This window comes from Eretmochelys imbricata, chromosome 28, assembly GCF_965152235.1.
Source record: "Eretmochelys imbricata isolate rEreImb1 chromosome 28, rEreImb1.hap1, whole genome shotgun sequence".
Classification (NCBI taxonomy): Eukaryota; Metazoa; Chordata; order Testudines; family Cheloniidae; genus Eretmochelys; species Eretmochelys imbricata.
The window spans coordinates 5,983,014-6,005,969 of record NC_135599.1 but is presented as its reverse complement, the minus strand read 5'-3'; the positions used below and the strand labels follow the sequence as shown (position 1 = coordinate 6,005,969).

Genomic DNA, 22,956 nt, shown 5'->3' with positions numbered 1-22,956 from the left:
AAATATCTTGACAATAGTGGTGGGGGGGGACCTTGGGGATCGGGCAGGGGTGGTGGTGGGGGAGGGACAACTAATTTTGTTGAAGCAGTCTCGCCCCTCTCGTTCCCCGCCATTGTGAGCAGGGAGAGACAGGAAGACACCGGAAGGAGGTGGGGGGAGGGGAAAAGGCAAAATAGCCCCTCCTTCCGCTAGGCTGCGGGCAGGGAGGGGAAGAATGCCGAGGGGGTTAAACTGGGGGAGGGGAGGGAAAACAAAATCGGGGTCCAGTAATAGGGGCAAGCTGTGGGATAAGCAATCCGGGGGGGGGGGGGGCGGGTGCAGACCCACACACGTTTGTCCAAAGAGTCTCGGTTCGTCAGCTGTTCTGTCCGGTCCGGAAGGCAAAGTTCAAAGCGAACAGCTGGATCCGAAGGGAGATGGCAGGTTGCCAGCAGGGACAGACGGCGGGGGGCTGTGACAGTTGTAATAACGATGGGGGGGTGGGGGCACCGATGGATCGGGGGTGGGGGTCTCCACGCCACACCCCCTGTGCCGCCACGAACGCGAGTAATCACAGTCAAACTCCCCCCCATGAGAGTGTAATTCAGAAAATTACTCAGTCTTACGGCCCTCTCACGATGATTTATATTATTTCTTCTGTCTGCTGAATCTTCTTCTCCGGCTGTGTTGGCTGTGTTCCAAGGCTTCCGGCATGTTAAGAATGTTGTAAGGTCCGAGCTGCTGGCAAAATGGCTGGGTCTGGGGGTTTTCACTCCCCCCTCCGGACAGCAAAATCAGCAATCTTCCCCCCGCTCCTCCGGGGGCTCAGCTGAGGCAAGTAGCTGCGCCCGAAAGCAGGCGTGGGGGGGGCGGGTGCTGGCGAAGGACGTAGACGGGGGAAAAAAAAACAAAGAATCAAGAAAAAACAAAAAAAGCATCCGGCCCGGTCGGGGGGGGACTAAGGCAGGTGCAAAAAGTAAGAAAAATCCGGGCCAGGGGGCTTTAGGAAAGAATAGAAAGCAGACAGCTGAGGAGCAAGCAAAGGACGTTCCGTTTCCCAACAGGGAAGGTTGCAGAACAATCAGGAACCTTCTGGAGACAATTAAGACAGGCTGATTAGAACACGTCCAGCCAATCAAGAAGCTGCTAGAACCAATTAAGGCAGGCTAATCAGGGCACCCGGGTTTTAAAAAGGAGCTCACTTCTGTTTGTGGTGTGTGTGTGCGAGGAGCTGAGACAGAGAACATGGACTGTTGGAGGACTGAGGTGTACAAGCATTATCAGACACCAGGAGGAAGGTCCTATGGTGAAGATAAAGAAGGTGTTGGGAGGAGGCCATGGGGAAGTACCCCAGGGAGTTATCGCTGTCGCACAGCTGTTCCAGGAGGCACTCTAGACAGCTGCATTCCACAGGGCCCTGGGCTGGAACCCGGAGTAGAGGGCGGGCCCGGGTTCCCCCCAAATCCTCCTAACTCCTGGTCAGACACAGGAGTCGTCGACCTGGACTGTGGGTTCAGAAAAACGGCCAAGCTGAGGGCTGCCGTGAAGCTCCAAGGCAAGCAAATCTGCCAATAAGCGCAAGACCCACCAAGGTAGAGCAGGAACTTCGTCACACTGGGCAAAAGGTTACACATCTTGTCTTGAGCTATTTTCCTCCTAACAGAAGATTTATTTTAAAAGTTATCAATTTGAATTTCCATTTGAAATAGAAATAATTACCATCTATACCGGGTCTCTATTCTCATATATGCTATTTCTCTCACATATTCCCACTCTAATTCCTTTGGAGTGAGGTTTTAATTTCAGGATTAGTCACCATTTCCGATATAGTGGGGGTGGGGGGGCAGGGAGAGAACTAGAAGAAAACCTGAATTATATTGTAATACTGAAAGTGATCACATAATCAGCCTCTTACATTACACTAACTTCATGTTTAATTTCATTGTCGCTGGTAACAACTTATTCAAAGATTACAAAATATAAACTTATATGGCAGTTTTCTCTTATTTCCCATTTCCACCCAGTGAGCTTTGTGTGAAGTCACATTCTACAATAACCTAGGAGCCTTCCATTTCTGTGAGTTCATTTCTCCCTGGGTCTTCTCCCAGAAGTGTGGGTGGAAGAGGTCTCACACTACGTGGGAAGGTTGCATCATGAGAAAAGCCACCTGTGCTCTACTTTCACACTTTCTAATCTTTCAGAGTAGCAGGAGGCGGAAAAGTGAGACACATGCATTGGACTCAAGAGCAAAACTAAGAGACCAAACCACAGACTCTGGACTCAGCATTCATGTATCCTGCAGTCTGAACTTGGAATCTGTTACATTCCCTCATTGGCTACCATCATTTAACCAACACGGAAGTGATTCTTGTCCAGCAAGGCAGCCAGTTTGGGACCCATAGGCATGGGATGGCTCTGAAGGAATCAGCTGTTTCTCTCTGTGCTTCAGGAAACTTTGGATCCAAAGAATAAAAGACAGTTGTTCCCAATTGCATCCTGGCATCTTTTAGAAGTGCGATCAATGCCACTTCACTAGGGAGCAGCATTCTCAAAACAATTTCACTGGGCCACAGGTCACCACAGCGTCCACCTCTAGGGTGAAAATCAACCACTAGTATCTGCAATTTCTATCTAAGTTCTTGTCAAATCGTTGACCTTACTTGGAGTAATTTTACACTTCTCTGGTGCAGAATTCTTCACCAACCACACAACATATCAGTAGCAATAGTGAGGTATAACTTCCCCAAGTATGCCCTTTTACTTCCTTAATCTGGTGGCACAGATTTAAAATAGGAACTAAATGCAGGTGTGGCTTAGAATCCCTATAAGACACCAAATGTCAGGTATCTATTCAAAATACGCATCTTTCTGCAGCTCTATCACATTCAACATGGATTTCATTTTCTACACGTTTGCAGCATCTCCCAGGGGTGAGCTGAACAGAAAGGTCACTTCCATCTTTCCCATCTCTACCATGATAGGGATTGCATTTCCCAAATAATAGTGAACATACATCTGATTATGAAGGAGAGATCTTCAGGAGAGACCTCCTGCAGGGCCTGGGCCACAACTGCTTTGGGAGGTAAATGCATGGGTATTTTGCTTAGTTCCAAGTCATTTACTAGGGAATCCTCTTCCCAGCCCTTTACAGAAAATATTGACCTAACCAATTGAACAATAGGGGGGATTGAGATGGTGATGAGGAATAAGGGAATCCCTCTGACTTACCCTATCTTCTTCTGTGGTTACAAAGGGTGAAATGACACTTTTCGCTATCTCTGCAATGTTCCTGCTCTTTGTTACAGTTCAATATATTTTAAGGGAGGAAAATGGTAGTAAAAGTATCTGCTCTCCGGCACAACCTGATGCAACATCAGAGCAACTGGGAATGAAACCATTTGTTCCCAAAGGGGGAACTTGATGACCAACAATTGATTTGAAATGGGAGAACAGTATAACTGGGATGCTCAGGGTTTGTTTAGACTAGGAAAAGTGATGGAGTTTAGGTCAGGTCGCGGGGAAAGCTAATGCCAACCACTGCACCTCAGCTGCATCTGCTCTACAACTATAATTGTCTTTTTACACCAAGATCACGAACGTGAGCAGCCAACGCCATGTACAGTCCTAGCGGATGTACGGCACGGTTAGTTTTTGCCTCAGTGTAGCTTGTTGGGAATCAAACCTCTCTCTCCCACCTAGAGCTGAAGAATGGTCCGTGCTGGAGGGTCCTCTATGATGAGATAACTGGCTCTGTGGACATGGGGAAAGTGGTGGAGGTGATATATCTTTACTTTAGCAAAGCTTTTGATACGGTCCCCCACAGTGTTCTTGCCAGCAAGTTAAAAAAGTATGGATTGGATGAATGGACTACAAGGTGGACAGAAAGCTGGCTAGATTGTGAGGCTCAACGGGTAGTGATCAATGGCTCCATGTCTAGTTGGCAGCTGGTATCAGGCAGAGTGCCCCAGAGGTCGGTCCTAGGGCCAGTTTTGTTCAACATCTTTATTAATGATGTAGATGATGGGATTAATTGCACCCTCAGCAAGTTCGCAGGTGACAAAATGGGGAGAGAGAGGTAGATATGCTGGAGGGTAGGGACAGGGTTCAGAGTCACCGAGACAAATTAGAGAATTGGGCCAAAAGAAATCTGATGAGGATCCAACAAGGACAAGTGCAGAGTCCTGCCCTTAGGAAGGAAGAATCTCATGCATTGCTACAGGCTGCGGACCGACTGGCTAAGCAGCACTTCTGCAGAAAAGGACCTGGGGATTACAGTGGACAAGAAGCTGGATATGAGTCAACCGTGTGCCCTCGTTGCCAAGATGGTCAATGGCATATTGGGCTGTATTAGTACGAGCATTGCCAGCAGGTCGAGGGAAGTGATTATCCCCATCCATTTGGCACTGGTGAGGCAACACCTGGAGTATTGCATCCAGTTTTGGTCCCCCCCACTACAGATGGGATGTGGACAAATTAGAGAGAGTCCAGCGGCGGGCAAAGAAAATCATTAGGGGGCTGGGGCACATGACCTACGAGGAGAGGGTGATGGAACTGGGGTTATTTAGTCTGCAGAAGAGAAGAGTGAGGGGGCATTTGATAACAGCCTTCAACTACCTGAAGGGTGGTTCCAAAGAGGATGGAGCTAGGCTGTTCTCAGTGGTGGCAGATGACAGAACAAGAAGCAATGGTCTCAAGTTGCAGTGGGGAAGGTCTAGGTTGGATATTAGGAAACACTATTTCACTAGGAGGGTGGTGAAGCACTGGAATGGGTTACCTAGGGAGGTGGTGGAATCTCCATTCTTAGAGGTTTTTAAGGCCCGGCTTGACAAAGCCTTGGCTGGGATGATTTAGTGGGTGTTGCATCTGCTTTGAGCAGGGGATTGGACTAGATGACCTCCTGAGGTCTCTTCCAACCATAATATTGTATGATTCTATGACACACTTTCCTACAACTCAATAGAAAAGATCAGAGGACTGACCCCAAAGAAGGATGAGCTGCAAAAAGCAGAAGCAGGCAACTCACCTGGGGGGAGCTGAGAAACCATGGTGAAGACGGTTGAAAGATCACTATGTGGCAATTAGCAAATGTGATTAAAAAAAAAAAATCTTTGGCCAGCCCTAGTCACGACATTTATTACAGTTCTCTCTCATGTGGATTTTCTGATGTCTAATAAGGTTTGAACTCTGATTGAAGTTTTTCCCACACTCAGAGCATGTGTACGGTGTCTCTCCTGTGTGGATTCTACAATGTGATATAAGATTTGCGCTCTGATTGAAGTTTTTTCCACACTCAGAGCACGTGTAGGGCATCTCCCCTGTGTGGATTCGCTGATGTGTGATAAGCTGTGAGCTCCGATTAAAGCATTTCCCGCACTCAGAGCACGTGTAGGGTTTCTCTCCTGTGTGGATTCTCCAATGTCTGACAAGGTGTGAGTGCTGACTGAAGCTTTTCCCACACTCAGAGCACGTGTAGGGCGTCTCCCCTGTGTGGATTCGCTGATGTGAGATGAGGGCTGAACTATCAATGAAGCATTTCCCACAATCAGAGCATCCATAAGGTCTCTCACCTGTGTGGATTCTCCTATGTGTGATAAGGTGTGAGCTCCGATTGAAGCGTTTCCCACACTCAGAGCATCCATAAGGTTTCTCACCTGTGTGGATTCTCCTATGTGTGATAAGGGCAGAGTTCTGATGAAAGCTTTTCCCACACTCGGAGCATGTGTAGGGCATCTCTCCTGTGTGGATTCGCTGATGTGAGATGAGGGCTGAACTATCAATGAAGCGTTTCCCACACTCAGAGCATCCATAAGGTTTCTCACCCGTGTGGACTGTCTGATGTGTGATAAGGTGTGAGCTCCGATTGAAGCTTTTCCCACACTCAGAGCACTTGTAGGGCGTCTCTCCCGTGTGGATTCTACGATGTGTAATAAGGTTTGAGTTCCGATTGAAGCGTTTCCCGCACTCAGCGCACGTGTAGGCTCTCTCTCCTGTGTGGATTCGAAGATGTGTGATAAGGTGTGAGTGCTGATTAAAGCTTTTCCCACACTCAGAGCACAAGAAGGGCGTCTCTCCTGTGTGGATTCTACGATGTGTTATAAGGTGTGAGTGCCGACTAAAGCTTTTCCCACACTCAGAGCATGTGTAGGGCCTCTCTCCTGTGTGGATTCGCTGATGCGAGATGAGGGTTGAACTATCAATGAAGTGTTTCCCACACTCAGAACATCCATAAGGTTTCTCACCCGTGTGGATTCTCCGATGTGTGATAAGGGCAGAGCTTCGATTGAAGCTTTTCCCGCACTCAGAGCAGGTGTAGGGTTTCTCTCCAGTGTGGGTTCTCCAATGTGTGATAAGGGCTGAACTCCGACTGAAGCTTTTCCCGCACTCAGAGCAGGTGTAGGGTTTCTCTCCTCTGTGCATTCTCTGGTGTGTGATAAGGTGTGAACTCCCATTGAAGCTTTTCCCACACTCATGGCATGTGTAACGTGTCTCTTCCAAGTTGATTCTCTTGTGTGTAATAAGGTCTGAGTGGCAAGTGAAGTTTTCCTCTGGCCTCTGCCGAGTCTCACACGCTTTTTCTTTTTCTGGGAGTCCACAACTCCCAGAAACATTCCCTTTGGATCTTCCTGAGAATGTCAAATGTGGTTCTACTTGCTCAGCATCTTCCTGCTGGGGTTTCTCCTCCTCATTCTCACTCACCATCCCATCACCTGATGGGAGACAGAGAGAATACAGACATAGGTCACTCCCTGCACCGAAGAGAAAGAAAATCTCAGAGAAAGGTATGGAAAAAGGGATGAACAAACCAAAATATGTGCGGGAGAGATCAAACCTATCTGGAGCTGATTTTTCCGAAACCTTTCCCCAGAGGAGAGAGGAAGGGATTACCTTTGGTCCACATCTAACCAGAACACTCAGGGGAAAGCTACATTGGGGAGGGACCTGCTGCCAGTTGTCGAAGTATAGGTGGGAAGCCATAAGTGACCTCTGCCTAATGATTCCACATCTGCAGGGAACAATCCTGAACTTGGAGAGCTCACAAGATCTTTGTAGGGCATCCCAAGTATTCACGGACAGTTTTTGGGTTGGTTTAACCAATTCCTCACCTGTGCAGGCAGCTCTCAGGAGCACTTCTTTCTCAGAGCCGTGGAGGTCTGGGACCCATGGCTCTTCTCCTTGTTCCAGTTGTGAGATCACATCAGGTTTGGAAATTGGAAACCCTACTCAAGGCAAAGAAAACAAGGAAGGTCAGTGGAATTTGTCAGATACTTGTCACAAAGAATATTCCTTGGTTTTAAGACCAGCTCATTTTTAAGCAGTAACATCCCAAGGCCAGCTTCCTTGGCTCAAAGTACCAGTAGAGTTATTATTATTATAAATCATATTCATTATCTTAGTGCCTAAGAACCAACTAAAAGTGGGTCCCCATTCTGCTAGGCACAGTACAAACACAGAATAGTAGACGGCCTATTCCTGGAAGAATTTACAATCTAAATAGACAAGACAGACACAGAATGGGGGAAGGGATAGAACCCACTGTGAGAATATAGATATTCAGGCCTGCCTGTAAAGCCTACACTTTAAGAACTTAGATGTATTTTTATCACTTAGCAAGTTACAGGGGTATAAAAGCAAAGAATCAAAATCAGTCTGCCTGTGTATGGGCCTTCTCTCACTAGGATAGTCTGAGGCCTTGCTCTTAGGCCAAGGCCTTTGGCTAAGCAGCAGGGGCAGCCATAATCTGAGAAGCACACAGTCACATCATTACATCCCAAACCAGTCACATTGAAATAAGGTGGTATTGGGTTGTTAGACGATCCTGTCCTAATAGTTCCCATCACCACCAGATAAAGAAACGGATCTTAAAATGGTTAAAGAAAAGTTAGTTTGATAGCATCCTGTCTGGCAAGAAATCACTTATTAATGGTTCTGGTTGTGAAACCCTCATTTCTGTATTGCTTTATATTTATGTCCCACACTTTTCTATTGTTAACCTGTCTGGTTCTCTAATTGTTTCTGTCTGCTGTATAATTAATTTTGCTAGGTGTAAGTTAATTAGGCTACTGAGATATAATTGGTTAGAGAATTATATTACAATATGTTAGGATTGGTTAGTTAAATTTCAGTACAATGATTGGTTAAGATATAGATGAGAATATTACTATATGAACTGGAGGGGGAAGGGAAATTGGAATCATGTTTGTTAAGGGAGGGAACAGGGACACAAGCAAAGCTCTGCGGCATCAGAGCTGGGAAGAGGGACACAGGGTAAACGCTCTGCAGTGTCAGAGCTGGAAGGGATACACGGGGTGAATGCTCTGTGGCATCAGAGCTGGAAAGGGAACAATGGGGAACAGACTCTTTAGGCATATAGACATAAACCCAAGTGGTGTGAAGGGCTTTGGAATATGGAGTATTCCTTAGAAACTAACCCCAATAAACATTGCATAATCTGCACTTCGGACTTCTGGTCATTTGCTGATTGCTGTCTGCGTGACAAGAACCAAGGAAGTGGGAGGCTGAAGGGAAAGCCCTCTAACAAAATGAACATGACCTGAAAACCAAGAGGTAAGCTGTTAAGGAAGATTTTAATACACTTTGGAATGGATCAGGGATTCCCACGAGGACTGATGAGCGGGCGATGGTAAATACGCATTCAGATCCCTTTCTTGTTTTATATCTTTTCCCTGTAAGGCACGCTGACATGGATCCTTAGGATCTGTGCAATGCCCTGGCTTTTAAACAGTCCTTGGGAGTTGCCCCTTGAGTGCACTAGACCCCCAAGGGGTCCCACTCTTCCACAAGGATGGGCCGTGGAGCTTCAACACCAGAGACTGAGCCTCTGGCTTCAACACTTCCCTTGTAGGAGCCTGGAGGGAAGACAGCTTGCGGCTACTGCAGATGGGGAGAGGGGGGACAAGACTCTCTCCAAATTCTCACTCCTGTTGACCCCGACTTCATTTTATGATCTATGACCTAGTCAAGGAGTGGGCAAACTTTTTGGCCCAAGGGCCACATCTGGGTGTGGAAATTGTATGGCAGGCCATGAATGCTCACGAAATTGGGGGTTGGCGTGTGGGAGGGGGTGAGAGCTCTGGCTGGGGGTGTGGCTCAGGGTTAGAGCCAGAAATGAGGAGTTCAGGGTATGGGAGCGGGTTCCGGGCTGGGACAGGGGGTTGGGGTTTGGAGAGGGGTACAGCTCCGGCTGGGGGATGCGGTCCCTGGGGTGGGGCTAAGGATGTGGGGTTAGGGGTGCAAGAGGGTGCTCCACACTGGGACGGAGGGGTTAGGAGGGTGGGAGGGGGATCAGGGCTGGGGCAGGGTGTTGCGAAACAGGAGGGGGTCAGACTCCAGTTGGTGCTTACCTGAAGCAGCTCCTGGAAGCAGCGGCATCTCCCCCCTCCAGCTCCTACACGGAGGGTCGGCCAGTCAGCTCCCATTGGTCGCAGTTCCCGACCAATGGGAGTTGTGGAGGTGGTGCTTGGGGTGGGCGCAGTGTGTGGAGACCCCTGGCTGCCCCTATGTGTAGGCTGGAGCGAGGACATGCTGGTGCTTCCAGGAGCTGTGCGGAGCCAGACCACATGTGGAGCGGGGCAAGCCCCTAACCCTGCTCCCCGGCCGGAGTGCCAGAATGGGGCAAGCCATTGCCCCTACTCTCCAGGGCAAGACCCTCTTTACCATATTTATCTTAGTCTAATCGTTACGTGTATTGATCCTTGCCTACGATTTCAATTATAACTGTCTGTATTAAATCAAGTTTCTGTCTGTTTCACCAAATTCCATCTTCTTAATTAACTTTGAGTAGCCATGGACAAGGGCAAGTTGTACCCCAATACGTAATCTTATAGGTGTAAAAATGGTACAGGCTACAGTACCACCCTGTGACATCATCAGCGTGCCCATCTGTGCCTGGGTAGCGGCTCTGCTATGGTAGGGAGGAATGCAGCAAGGACTCAGGATCGGTGGCCGGGGTCGCTGTGCATAGAGATGGGGAGGTTATATGGGGAGGGGGGTAATGAGAGAGGGAGGTCAAGAGTTAAAATAATATTTGGGGCAAAAAATGTATAATGAAGTGAAACTGAACAGAAATAAAACTGGAGTGTAGGCTCTAAACCAACAAGGCTTGGGTAGGGATTTGGGGTCTGGGATCCCCCACAGCTCTACATCCCAAAATCTCTCCTCCCTCCCACTGACCCAACCAGCCCACTTCCTGGGTGCCCTTCCTCCACACTCCTCTCCCCTTCTTCCCATTACTCTCAGCCATCACCACCTCCCGGCACCTTCGGAGCTTCTTGTGTTCCCTCCTCGTCACTCACTACCTCATCCCTCCCTGATGGTTCTTAGCTCTAATCCTGCACACACCTTCCCCATCTCCTAGCACCCCAGAACTATCTACTCCCCCCCTTCTCCTCCCCTCCCACAGCTCTGTTCTCTCTTCACCCATGGGGTCCTTAATGTCAACATTATACGCTCTCCTATCAAAAGAGGAGCTCATCTGACTGTCACACAAGCCATGCATGAGCCATACACCTATTTACTCAATTTAGAATTCTACAGGTGGCATATTTTCCTCTTAAAATGAGGAAAAGGCATGAAAGCTACAGTTATTAATGTCATTATTAATGTGTCCAATAAGGAAATATGAAATGCAATTTTTAAATGACTGATGGTACCAAAAGGCACATATCCAAAAAAGTTTCTAGTGGGTGGGAGATAAGGCAAAAAAGTGGGGCAAGGACACTTGTCAAAACTTGTATGAGGAATAAAGGTATAAAGTTATTACTACTCAGGTTCTTTAGAGACCCCACAGCTTCTAATAGCCCAGGGGACAGGACTCCTTACCCAGCAAGACCACTGTCTCATAGTTCTCCTGCATGATATCTCTGTAGAGGGCTCTCTGAGTGGGGTCCAGCAGAGCCCCCTCTTCCCTGGTGAAATACACAGCCACCTCCTCGAAAGTCACCGGCCCCTGAAAGAGCAAGAGTCCCACACTCAGTACTTGCTGCCCCACTCACAGCCCCACTATTCACGGAACAGCAGCGCCAGGTAAATGGAAGCTCCGGGAGGCACATGTTAACAGAGTCCCACCCCATCTTGCTTAGAGCAGCCAGGATACTTCACAGGGTTGAAAGAGAGAACCTTTGTGTCTCCCAGCTGACAGATGGAGGCAGGGTCTTCACATTTATCACATAGCTACTAGTCAGAGCTTGATAGAGGAGATGGAGCTGTCTCTGGACCGTGCTGGTGGCTCCCTGGTAGGAATCCCAACACTCTCCCAATAAAATATATGGAAGAAGGGGAAGTCAATAGTAAGGAATATAAGTGAGAAGGTCAGAATTGTAGAAAATTGGTAAAGGGAAGTTATCAGAAATCAAGGACAATAAGGAGGAAATTTTAAAAAGTATATTAATCCTAACAATGGTAGTGGTAAATTACTAGACGGAAATGGCAGAATTATCAAAAATAATGCAGAAGAGGTAAAAGTCTTCAATAAATATTTCTCTCCTGGGTTTGGGGAAAAACAGATGATGCAGTCATATCATAAGATGTTGATGACGACACTCTTTCCATTCCAACAAGAATTCACGAGGACATTAAACAGCAGCTATTAAAGTTAGACATGTTTAAATAAGCAGGTCTAGATAACTTGTATCCAAGAGTTTTAAAAGACCTGGTGAAGGAGCGTGGTGGACTATTAATGTTGATTTTAATTAGGACTTGGAGCACTAGGGAAATTGCATCAGGCTGGAATAAAGCTAATGCAGTGCCAATATTTAAAAAGTGTAAAAGAGATGACCCAGCTAATTACACGAGTGTCAGTCTGACATTGATACTGGGCAAGATAATGGAACAGCCGATACTGGATTTCATTAATAAAGAATTAAAGGAGGGTACTATAATTAGTACCCATGAACAAAGGTTTAGAGAAAATAGATCCTATCAAACTAACTGGATATCCTTATTGGATAAGATCAAAAGTTTGGTTGCAGCAAATAGTATTGATGTAATATACCTAGACTTCTATGAGGCATATGACTTGGTTCAGCACAATATTTTGACTAAAAAACTAGAATGATACAAAATAAACACAGCATCCAGTAAATAGATTAAAAACCGGGACTGTAAATGGGGAACCTTGGTCAAGTGGATTTATTTTTAGTGGGTTCCCGCAGGGATTGGTTCTTGGCCCTGTGCTATTTAACATTCTTATCAATGACCTGGAAGAGAAGATAAAATCATCACTGATAAAGTTTGCAGCTGCCACAAAGATTGGGGGTGGTGGTAACGAATCAAGTGTCAGTAGATTCAGGCTCCAGCACTGGCAGTCTGGGAAGTTTTCTCAGCCCTTGCTGGAGGGTTATTTCTTGTTCCACAAAGAGGGGAAGTTCCATTCCCAACTCCTGTGCCTTGAAATTAGGCCCTATTGGACACTACACCCCATATTCAGCATTGTGATATGATTATAATATGATTGGGACATAATTATGATGCTTTTTGTGCAAGATGGGTCATGTGCGGTGTCATTGGAAAAGTTATGATTTGCTGAATATGATTATCCTATTTGTGTGTATGGATCATGTTTGTACTGAAGTTATGGCTATTGTCTATATATCTGCATTTCAAATGTGCTTACTCTGGGTAACACCCACAACTAGCCTTTCAGGTACAACAATGAAGAAGCCAGTCAGTGATGATGGCTCATCAACGAAGACAGTGGACCATGGAAGAGCTTAGCACTCAGCAGGGCATGCTAGGGCATGTGACCAGACCACATGACAATGAACTCCATTTTGGTACCTGTATTTTTCCACAAACTGGACTGGGAACTGAGTTTGGAACAAAGGGGTCCTGCCATATGGAACAGGTACATAAGGTGGGGTGTGACATCATCTCTTGGCCTCATTCCCCACACAAGAGAACTCCTGGAAACACCTGAGGAAGAAAGACTGAACTGGGGGAAGTGCTGGTCCCAGGGTAAAGGGATTTCTAGCTTGTGTGTATGAAAACTTGGTAGACTGCTTGTATCATCAGTCAGGGTGAGAAACTGTGAATTCAGATTCTATCCATCTAGCATGTTAGGCTTAGTTAGTTTGAGTTTTTGGTTATTTGCTAAGTAATCCACTTTGATTTCTTTGCTCTCACTTATAATTGTTGGGGATATGTTAGGGTTAAGTAAAAGACCTGGGAAGCTGCTAATGTGCTGACATGGCATTAGGGAACAAAGACATAAGGAGGCAGTAATTCTTTGCTTAATAAATAAGGTGCCATATTTTTCCTTTCCCTGTTGCTTGTAAGAATTGATAAGGATGCAGCTGCATGAGAAATCTAGTTGTTGGAATGAATGCCCTTCATGTGAAAGAAGGTAAATTAAAAGTTATCTCTCCCTCCCTTCCTTTCCCAGCTACATAAACAAGCCCTGGTTTATGGCCCCTTCCTCCCTCCCCTGAGAATTGCTCATTGCCCCTTCCTCCGTCCTCTGAGAACTGCTGATTAGGGAAATTTGTGGCAAGACATTATTACAAAGAACTGTATTTTCAAGGTAAAAATGCCTGTATGACATGCGTAATGCTGTGAATAATAGATAGGGGTGGGTATACTAATAGCATGGGTGTTTCTATTACTTAATACGGGTTTTGGGGGTGTTGTAACAGATATAGGTATTTACATACTAATTTAGATAAAAGGAGTGTGACGTAAGTAATCCAGTGCTTACTCGATAATTGGGTCGAAGGGAACAGGTATCGCAATAAAGAAGCCTGTACTCATATCCGCCTCCAGGTCAATCTGCTCCTTTTTTCTTCTAACAATAATCACGTAAAATCTATCTTTCTGTAGTTAATAAAAACTTGTGTTATGCTTTATCTTAACCAGTGTATTTTGAGTGAAGTGTCTGGGGAAAATGTCAGCTTGGTTAGCACAAGCTTGTTGTGCATATCTTTCCCATATCAAGGGGAAGGCAAACTATCTTACTGAGCTTACATTATAGAGATCCCTGTGCACTATAAGATGGTATAATTCTGGATTTATACTACAGCAGGTGTGCAAAGTTGGGGAGCTGGGAAATTGGCTGTTGTCTTCTGTCATTGAGTGGCTTAGGTAAAGCACTCAGGTAGTTTAGTTAGGTGTATGGTGCCACCTGCTGTCATGTTGGGTGATAACAGGCCCTGGAGAGGCTGGCTGAATCTCCAGCAAAGCAGTGTGAGAAGGGCCAGACCAGCTTGAGGGTTAGAAGGCACAGCAGTTCCCAGAAGCACCCCAGACTGCACCCTGGGGGTGACAACCCATCACACCCTACATTACACAAGTCTCAGCAGGTTTGTCACATCCTGTCCCCTCCCTTTCTCCACCCTAGATATTTCCTGCCTCCCACCACCTCTAGCAGCTCCCACCCTCCTATGCCTGTACTGCTCCTCTCCCTCCAAGCAGAACCCACCACCAGCTCTCTGATAATCTCTTACCTGAGCCAGCTCCATTGCAGCCATTTCCTTCCCCCTGGGAGGATGGGATGATCTGGAGCGAAATGTGGACGTTACTCTGTAGCCTGACAGGGTGAGAAGGGCAATGTGAGAGAATTCAGACGGGGCTTTTGTCCATTCCACATGCCGATTCCCCCCAGGATTTTTCCCTGCTAATGGACATTCTAGGTTCTGCCACACTCTGAAGCACAGAGTGACCTTATTCCAGTGCAGGCCTAGCCCCCTCCCACCAGGATGTAACCCTCTGAGACAGGGTGAAACCCTGCCAGTAACAAAGTCTCTCTGTTACACTTATGCTCAAATAAATTTGTTAGTCTCTAAGGTGCCACAAGTACTCCTTTTCTTTTTGCGGATACAGACTAACACGGCTGCTACTCTGAAACTTATTAAGTCTGTGGACAATACCAAGCTGGGAGGGGTTGCAAGTGCTTTGGAGGATAGGATTAAAATTCAAAATTATCTGGACAAACTGGAGAAATGGTATGAAGTAAGTAGGATGAAATTCAATAAAGAGAAATGCAAAGTACTCCACTTAGGAAGGAACAATCAGTTGCACACATTCAAAATGGGAAATGACTACCCAGGAAGGAGTACTGCGGAAAGGGATCTGGGGTGTCATAGTGGATCATAAGCTAAATATAAGTCACTGTTGCAAAAAAAAAAAAAAAAAAAAAAAAAAAAAGGAAACATCATTCTGGAAAGTATTAGCAGGAGTGTTGTAAGCAAGACACGAGAAGTAATTATTCCGCTCTACTCCGTGTTGATTAGGCCTCAACTGGAGTACTGTGTCCAGTTCTGGGTGCCACATTTCAGGAAAGATGTGAACAAATGGGAGAAATTCCAGAGCAAAGCAACAAAAATGATTAAAGGTTTAGAAAACATGACCTTTGAGGGAAGATCGACAAAACTGGGTTTGTTTAGTCTGGAGAAGAGAAGACAGAGGGGACATGATCACAGTTTTCAAGTAAATAAATGGTTATTACAAGGAGGGAGAAAAATTGTTCTTCTTAACCCCTGCGGATAGGACAAGAAGCAATGGGCTTAAATTACAGCAAGGGTGGTTTAGATTGGACATTAGGGAAAACTTCCTAACTGTCAGAGTGGTTAAGCACTGGAATAAATGATCTAGGGATGTTGTGGAATCTCCATCATTGGGGATTTTTAAGAGCAGGCTGGACAAATAATTGTCAGGGATGGTCTAGATTAAATATTTAGTCCAGCCTTGCGTTCAGGGGACTGGGCTAGGTAACCTTTCAAGGTCCCTTCCAGTTCTATGAAACAAAGGACAGAGAAGAACAGAATCCAAGGAGTCGCTTTGGGGGATTCTCCCTGTCATTGTCCCCAAGGCAGCTGTCTCAGGGTTATAAAGTTGTTTGATACTCCAGCCTTTATACAGTCTCTCCTAGGAGTGCCACCTTTCATGGGCTGGGCCTAGTTTTAGCTCTTGGAAAGCGTGACCCTGGGAGCTATGAGATTGGGCCTTCTTGCCTAAGCACACCTTGTTTCTTTCTGTGCCTCCCCAGTGAGTTCAAATGAGTAGAGACTCCTGATAGAGATTGTAAATCTAAGAGCAGCCCACTGTGTCAGAACAATCTAGCTCAGTGGCCAATGCCACATGCATCAGAGGGAATGAACAGAACAGGTAATCATCAAGTGATCCATCCCCTGTCACCCATTCCCAACTTCCGGCAAACAGTGGCGAGAGACACCATTCTTGCCCATCCTGCCTGTGACACTGGCAGATGAGGTGTTCGCTCTTGCAAAAGCCCCCATGTCTTAATTGAACGGGGACAAACGCAGAGCTGGAATCAGTCTGGCTCACCTGTGTTAGTATTGTTAAAACATGTATGAGAATTATAAGAATGTGTTTAGACTTTATTAAGTCTGATTTGTGTCCATTTATTCTTTTACGTAGAGACTGTCTGATTTGGCAAATGTACATGGCTGAGGAGCATTGCTGGCATATATCACATTGGTAGATATGCAGGTGAACGAGCCTCTGATAGTATGGCTGATGTGATTAGGCCCTATGATGGTGTCCCCTGAATAGATATTGGCAACGGGCTTTGTTGCAAGGATAGGTTCCTGAGTTAGTGGTTCTGTTGTGTGGTGTGTGGTTGCTGGTGAGTATTTGCTTCAGGTTGGGGGGCTGTGTGTAAGCAAGGACTGGCCTGTCTCCCAAGATCTGTGAGAGTGATGGGTCGTCTTTCAGGATAGATTGTAGATCCTTGATAATGCGTTGGAGAGGTTTTAGTTGGGGGCTGAAGGTGACGGCTAGTGGCGTTCTGTTATTTTCTTTGTTGGGCCTGCCCTGTAGTAGATGACTTCTGGGTACTCTTCTGGCTCTGTCCATCTGTTTCTTCACTTCAGCAGGTGGATATTGTAGTTGTAAGAATGCTCGATAGAGATCTTGTAGGTGTTTGTCTCTGTCTGAGGAGTTGGAGCAAATGCAGTTGTATCGTGGAGCTTGGCTGTAGACAATGGATCATGTGGTGTGGTCTGGATGAAAGCTGGAGGCATGTAGGTAGGAATAGTGGTCAATAGGTTTCCGGTACAGGGTGGTGTTTATGTGACCATCGCTTATTAGCATCGTAGTGTCCAGGAAGTGGATCTCTTGTGTGGACTGGACCAGGCTGAGGTTGATGGTGGGATGGAAATTGTTGAAATCATGGTGGAATTCCTCAAGGGCTTCTTTTCCATGGGTCCAGATGATGAAGATGTCATCAATGTAGCGCAAGTAGAGTAGGGGTGTTAGGGGACGAGAGCTGAGGAAACGTTGTTCTAAGTCATCCATAAAAATGTTGGCATACTGTGGGGCCACGCGGGTACCCATAGCAGTGCCACTGATTTGGAGGTATAACATTGTCCCAAAACGTGAAATAGTTGTGAGTGAGGACAAAGTCACAAAGTTCAGCCACCAGGTTTGCCGTGACATTATCGGGGATACTGTTCCTGACGGCTTGTAGTCCATCTTTGTGTGGAATGTCAGCCACATTATCAGAGGCTCGTTCACCTGCACATCTACCAATGTGATGTATGCCACCATGTGCCAGCAATGCCCCTCTGCCATGTACATTGGCCAAACTGGACAGTCTCTACGTAAAAGAATAAATGGACACAAATCAGACGTCAAGTATTATAACATTCAAAAACCAGTCAGAGAACACTTCAATCTCCCTGGTCACTCGATTACAGACCTAAAAGTGGCAATTCTTCAATAAAAAAACTTCAAAAACAGACTCCAACGAGAGACTGCTGAATTGGAATTAATTTGCAAACTGGATACAATTAACTTAGGCTTGAATAAAGACTGGGAGTGGATGGGTCATTACACAAAGTAAAACTATTTCCCCATGTTTATTCCCACCCGCCCCCCACCCCGCCACTGTTCCTTAGATGTTCTTGTCAACTGCTGGAAATGGCCCACCTCGATTATCACTACAAAAGTCCCGTCCCCCCCCGCTGGTAATAGCTCACCTTACCTGATCACTCTCGTTACAGCGTGTATGGTAACACCCATTGTTTCATGTTCTCTGTGTATATAAAATCTCCCCACTGTATTTTCCACTGCATGCATCCGATGAAGTGGGCTGTAGCTCACGAAAGCTTGTGCTCAAATAAATTTGTTAGTCTCTAAGGTGCCACAAGTCCTCCTTTTCTTTTTGCGGATACAGACTAACACGACTGCTACTCTGAAACCTGTCTTTAGACTTTATTGAATGCTTGTGAGTCAATATCTGACTAGCTGCATTGGCTATGTAAATCACCAGACAGGAGAGAGACTTTATCTATGTGAAGTGCTGATTGGCAACAGAATGCATGACACCCTGCCTGGCAGGAAAGGTCCATCAACACCAGATAGACTATTATGGGGTGTTAAAGAAGACAAAAGACTGTTGTTGTGCTCTTGACTTCCCATTAGCTGAGTTTGCAGCTCAGAGCACATGGCAGGAAGGGGACAAAAACCAATACAGAAGGAACTGATGATCTGTATGCTGCTTGGACTGTGGGGGGCAAAGTTTTAGGGATAAGCAAGAGATCCCCAGCTGCTTAGCCTGGGTTAGTCCTAAAGAATATGGAGAGATTGCTTATTATAGAAGCTTCTATTACCTTTTGAAATTTAAGTCTGTAACTCGTCTGAATCAAAATGATGACCTGCTTTAACTTTAGAAACAACTCTCCTTTCCTTTCAAGTAAATCTTAATAAAGGTTATTACAGGACTGGCTACAAGTGATGTCTTTGTTGAGAGATCTAAGGTTCAATTGACCTATGTAAGTGACTGGTCCTTTGGGACTGGCAGTAACCTGAACATTGCTGTGATTCATGGCATAAGGCAGTGGTTCTCAACCAGGGGTCTGGAGCCCTCTGGGGGGCCGCGAGCAGGTTTCAAGGGGGCTGCCAAGCAAGGCCAACATTAGACTCACTGTAGCCCAGGGCAGAAAGCTGAAGTCCCAGTACATGGGGCTGAAGTCTGGGGCCCTGAGCCCCACCACCTGGGGCTGAAGCCAAAGCCTAAGCAATGTTGCTTTGTGGGGGGCCCTGTAGCATGGGGCCCCAGGCAGTTACCCTGCTTGCTACCCCCTAACACCAGCCCTGGCTTTTATATGCAGAAAACCAGTTATTGTGGCCCACTTGGGCCGTGGAGTTTTTATAGCATGTTGGGGGGGCCTCAGAAAGAAAAAGGTCAAGAACCCCTGGTGTAAGGGACCATCTGTCACAAAGGTGAGCTCACCTGCATGGTGAGATCTACGGGATGACCCAAGGGGACTCTCTGTAATTCCACGTTAATACACTTACAGTGCCTGAAGCGTTTACACTGGATTCTTGATTGGTGAAATCTACACACAGACCTCACAACCAATTTGGGGTTTGTGCCCTGCTTCTTACCAGTCTGCCTGAGGCTGGTGCTCATGCTCTCGAGTTAGTGAGGACAGCGTTACAGAGAGATGAGGTGTGACTTCCCCAAGGTCACTAAGCAGTCTCTACGTCAGTGAGAGAGCCAGGAATAGACCCCGGTAACTCCAGAGCCCCATCACCCGCAGCTTGGAAAGGTCCCCAGGCCCCATTGTATTAGGCTGCAGGAAGACGTGGCTTGTCCATGGATGCACAGGCTGTCTTGGCAGGGCAGCTCAGCTGCAGTCCCTGCACACAGCTAGGGGTGTGTGTCATGGGTCAGCAGAAGTCAGTGTCCAGTCCTGTGGGGCTGTGCTCCAGCACTCACAGCTGACCCTCCATTACCAGCTGCACTGTTCAGCCAGCCCCAAGCTTCTGTGAGGCCACTGTCCCCCCAGAAAGCCTTCAGACGGGGACATGGTGCACCAATGCCAATCAGAGTGCACTAGTGTAAATTCTGCCTTTTCTAAGGGTTTGCACCAGTGCCTAAAACACCAGTGTGGCAGAGACCTTCAGTACCCACAACAGCAGTACGGTGGCACTAGAATTGGGATCTATTTCTAGCTCTGTCACGGACTGCCTGGATGACCTTGGACATGTCAAAGTTTCTCCTCCCACCTTTAGTGTCTTTACCTAGCTGCCCACTCACTAGGGGTCTCCTCTCTCTCCAGAAAAAAGAAAAGGAGGACTTGTGGCACCTTAGAGACTAACAAATTTATTTGAGCATAAGCTTTTGTGAGCTACAGCTCACTTCATCGAATGGCTGCTACTCTGAAAACTCTCTCCAGAGCTGCTCACCACTAAAATCTGTGTAGGTGTCCCCAGAGCTAAGGTAGTTCCGCTCTGGAATAGTCTTAAAAGCGTGGCTGCCAAGTCTCTTTCCCTGGAAGTTCTTAAGAACAGGCAGGACAAACCTCTGTCAGAGATAATCTACATATACTTGGTGCTCCCTCAGCCGAGAGAGGTGGACTTGATGACATCTTGAGGTCCTGTCCAGCCCTACATTTATATGATGCTATGCAATATATACATATAAAACACAACATACAGGGAAAAAAAACCCACACAACATGTCAGGCAATTCAGGGGGGGAAAAAAACAAAAAAAAACCCACTACCCTCGACACTATGAAAAGACAGTACAAAGGGGGGGGGGGGGGCAGGGAAGCAAAACAAGGCAAACTAATACACCCTAGGACAAAAGTACACAACGGAAAAGAGCTCAGCTCAAACCAACACAACATGGGCACCAAACAAGCTGAGGCAAAACTATGCAACACAACATGGTGCATCACAGTTCCAAATGGCACCATGTAAAGCAGCTCAGTGTAGAACACGACACAGCACAAAAGGGAATTATTTCAGTGTAGGCCTGGAAGGGACCTTGAGAGGTTGTCTACGCAAGCCTCCTGTGGTGAGGCAGGACCAAGTATCCCTAGACATTCCCAGACAGGTGTACCTCCAATCTGGTCTTAAAAACCTACAGTGAAGGAAATTCCACAATCTCCCTTGGAAGCCAATGAGATGCAAACACAGACCAAAACAACGCTGTACACACAGAAGCTGGGATTGCGGTTAAGGGGAGAGGCAAGGATTCAAACAATCTGGGTTCAGTTCCCAGTTTTGCCCCAAATTCTCCATGTGAACTTGAGCAAATTACTTCAGCTCTCTGAGTTTCAGTTTCCCCATCTGTAAAATGGAGATTAGCCTCCCACCATTTGCACGATTTACCCTTTGAGCTTTTTGGGGCAAGGAATCTCCGTCACTGTGGGCATGTCTACACTGCAGTTAGACACCGGCGGCTGGCCCGTGCCCGTTGACTTGGGCTCACACGGCTCAGGCTGCGGGGCTGTTGAATGGGGGTGTCGATGTTCTGGCTTGGGCTGCAGCCCAAGGTCTGGCCACCTCCCACCTCGCAGGATCCTACAGCCTGGCTCCAGCCTGAGCCCAGACATCTACACTGCCATTAAACAGCCCCTTGGCCTGAGCCCTGTAAGCCTGAGTCAGCTGGCATGGGCCAGCTGTGGGTTTTAAATGACAATGTAGAGATACCCTTGGCATCTCTTCATCCCCCATCACAATGGGGACCCTGATCTTGGTCAGTATCTGTGCACAGCCCTGCACAACAGGGGGCCTGATCTCATTTGGGGTCTCTGCAACTCCCAGCATTACAGGATCCCGGATTTTGTTTGGGGTCCCTGCAGCATCTGGCAAAATGTGGGTGCAGGATCTGTCAGGTTCTGTGCAGTGTCCAGTACAGTGGTGGGGCATGATCTTCATCAGGGTCCGTGCAGGGCCAGGCCCAACGGGGACACAGATCTCAGAGGAGGTCTCTGAAGTGCCCAGCACAACGGAGGCCGCAGTCTGGGCCGCAGTCGTGCGCTGCCTGGCACAAGGGGGGGCCGTGATCTCGGTCCAGGTCTCAGTTTTCCTGGCACAAAATTGGGGTCTGATCTCACTTGGGTCTCTGCAGCTCCAGGAACAACAAGGTCCCTGATTTTGTTTGCCGTGTCAGCAGCACCTGGCACAATGGGGGCCTGATTTCACTTCGTGCTGATGCAGGGCCTGGGACAACAGGGGCCCAGAGCTCAGCCAGGGTCCCTGTAGCCCCCGGCCCGACAAGGTCCCTGCTCTCTGTCGGGGTCCGTGCAGTCCCTGGCACAACGAGGGCCCCAGACTCGGTCAAGGTCCGTGCAGCGCCCAGCACGCGGGGGGGACCTGATCTCAGGCAAGGCCCGAGCCACGCTCAGCACCATAAGAGCCCTGACCTCAGTCCGACACCTGGGGGGGGGGAAAAAAGCGGGAAGATTTTCAAAAATTTGAGATCAGTATTTCAAAACTGAAGAGAAAACGGGGCACACGCTGAATACTTGCCAACGTAAGAGAGAGGCACCACCATCCGGGGAGGTTTTATGTCACCGTTCAAAACAAAAGAGGGGAAATCTGAGGGGATTACACAGCGCTCTTCAATGAGCCACAGAGCGGGGCGGGTCCTCCTTGCCCCCCCTTCACGTGGCCGGCGGGGGGCCCTGGGTGACGGCCCTTTCGCTGGGGAACCCCGTGGGGCGGGAGCCAGAAGGTCACTGGCTGTGGGGCGGGGCTGGGGTCTGGGAATGGGACCAGCAGGCGGGGGGTGGGGTGGGCGGGGGGCTGTTGAGTTGGGGGGGGGAAGTCTCCACGGGGGGGGGGGGCGATTGCTCCTCCCTCCCCTTCCTGGGCCTTTCCAGGCCCTGCGGCCAGCAGAGCGCGGCCCCCCCAGCCCCCCCCCAGCCCAGGGGACGTGACGTGGGGGAAGGGGGGGGTCACCCCGGCTCCCCCTCGCTGCTGTGGGGACAGAAAGGGGGCAGGGCGGGAGCGGGGGGGGGTCCCGGGGGAGGGATCTCAGCCCCCCCCCGGCCACGTCCGGGCTGCGCCGACATTTTTCCCTCCCCCCTTCCCTCAGGTCTCCCCCCGCCCCCCCGGGCTCGCTCCGGTACCTGGAGGCGGCAGCGCCGCCGCCGCCCCGCTCTGCGCATGCCCAGAGCCGGCAGCCACAAAACCCTCCAACGGCCCCGCACGAGCCGGGCAGAGCCGCCGCGCCCCGCGCGCCTTCGCAGCCGGGCTCCCCCCT

General features: G+C 48.0%; 1 protein-coding gene across 1 annotated transcript; it reads right to left on the bottom strand.

Moving 5' to 3' along the window:
* Positions 1 to 1,825: 1,825 nt before the first annotated feature.
* On the bottom strand, positions 1,826 to 22,876 carry LOC144258268 (uncharacterized). Its single transcript, XM_077806709.1, has 5 exons — positions 22,823 to 22,876; positions 14,436 to 14,518; positions 10,819 to 10,945; positions 7,083 to 7,196; positions 1,826 to 6,725 (listed from the first exon to the last, which is right to left on the bottom strand). Exons 2-5 carry the CDS (start codon positions 14,457 to 14,459, stop codon positions 5,098 to 5,100), a joined length of 1,893 nt encoding a protein of 630 aa, XP_077662835.1. The 5' UTR covers positions 14,460 to 14,518; positions 22,823 to 22,876; the 3' UTR covers positions 1,826 to 5,097.
* Positions 22,877 to 22,956: the final 80 nt, after the last annotated feature.

Excerpts from the sequence above, each read along its gene's own strand:
- LOC144258268 (XM_077806709.1), bottom strand. The coding sequence starts at position 14,459 with ATGGCTGCAATGGAGCTGGCTCAG. Across the intron at positions 10,946-14,435 it reads CTGCAATGGAGCTGGCTCAG|GGGCCGGTGACTTTCGAGGA; the intron begins GTAAGAGATTAT and ends TTGCTCTTTCAG. Across the intron at positions 6,726-7,082 it reads CCTGAGAGCTGCCTGCACAG|GGAGTGACCTATGTCTGTAT; the intron begins GTGAGGAATTGG and ends TCTTCGGTGCAG.